Source organism: Chiloscyllium plagiosum, unplaced genomic scaffold (assembly GCF_004010195.1).
Source record: "Chiloscyllium plagiosum isolate BGI_BamShark_2017 unplaced genomic scaffold, ASM401019v2 scaf_62518, whole genome shotgun sequence".
Lineage (NCBI taxonomy): Eukaryota > Metazoa > Chordata > Chondrichthyes > Orectolobiformes > Hemiscylliidae > Chiloscyllium > Chiloscyllium plagiosum.
Window position 1 is genome coordinate 1 of NW_025134272.1, and position 1170 is coordinate 1170.

The 1170-nt window shown below is 43.6% G+C and overlaps 1 protein-coding gene across 1 annotated transcript; it reads right to left on the bottom strand.

Annotated features, from left to right (window-relative positions):
- Window positions 1-3: 3 nt before the first annotated feature.
- LOC122544930 (interferon-induced protein with tetratricopeptide repeats 1-like) lies at window positions 4-627 on the bottom strand (the record flags this gene model as incomplete). The annotated part of the gene is made up of 1 exon (XM_043684193.1): window positions 4-627. A coding segment is annotated over exon 1 (510 nt), but the record flags the coding sequence as incomplete, so codon positions are not given.
- Window positions 628-1170: the final 543 nt, after the last annotated feature.

Sequence of the window (1170 nt, forward strand, 5' to 3'; positions counted from 1 at the left end):
CTGTTTCATTGATTCAGTGGGTTCATGACTCTCAGGGGTTCCAGAAAACGCTTCCAGACGATACAGAACAGTGGCATAGCCAACATTCCACTCAATGTTGTCAGGATCCTTCTCTAGAGCCTTTTTAAAACATTCCTTTGCCTCTTCATAATATTGGCCAGCAGATTTCAACAGTGACAAACCCTTTTCCCCGTAAACCTCAGGTATCATTGCTGTAAACCGAGAGGCTTCAGGAAATAGTTTACAGACAGTCTCCAGCTTGTCGAGGTAGGACTGTGCCTCCTCCAGTCGGTCCATGTGATAATAAACCCAGACATAGTTTCCATAGGTGACCAAGATCCTTTTCTCAAATTCATCTTCATGTCTCTCCCTCAGAATCCTTTCAGCTTCCTTTAAATTCTGAATTGCCTCTTCACAGTTTCCTTGCAGACAGTTTATAAAAGCCAATTGATTGTAGCACCTGGCTTGATACTTCACACTTGTCTGTATTGTATCTTCTAATCTTTGTTTCATATCATCCAAGTCGATGTTTTCTTTCTGTGGAGTCCACGTGAAGTGACATTGAAGCTGATTGAGCTTCACTTTCAACGCATCCTTCTGTGTGGCACTGCAAGACAGTAAAATTCATCTGATAGTAACTTACATTTTCCCTGCCTTCCAACCAGTTTCTTTATTTAAACATTGCTCCTGTTTTTTGGACGCAGTGACTGTGAAACCTCTGGTCATCTAAGATCAAAGATCATCTAAGCAAATCTTTGAGCAAAATGAAATAATTTAATTTATAACCTTATCAGTTCTTACACTTGTCTCCTTTCTACTGACTGATCTGCTATCTGCTGACTTCTTAATCTTCACCAAATGCACATCTGAACCATCTCCAACTCCAAACATCTGAAGAGGAGCACTGGTTCAAGTATCCAGTAGGCCTGTTGGATTTACTCCATGCATCTCCTTCTCTTCCGTCAATCCGCTGAGCACTGTCCTCATGACCTGTCTCACCTGTCAATCTTCCTTCCCACCTATCCGCTCCACCCTCCTCTCTGACCTATCACCTTCACCCCCATCTCCATCTACCTATTGCACTCTTAGCTACCTTCTCCCCGGCCCCACTCCCCTCCCATTTATCTCTCCACCCCCTGAGGCTCTCAGCCTCATTCTTGATGAAGGGCT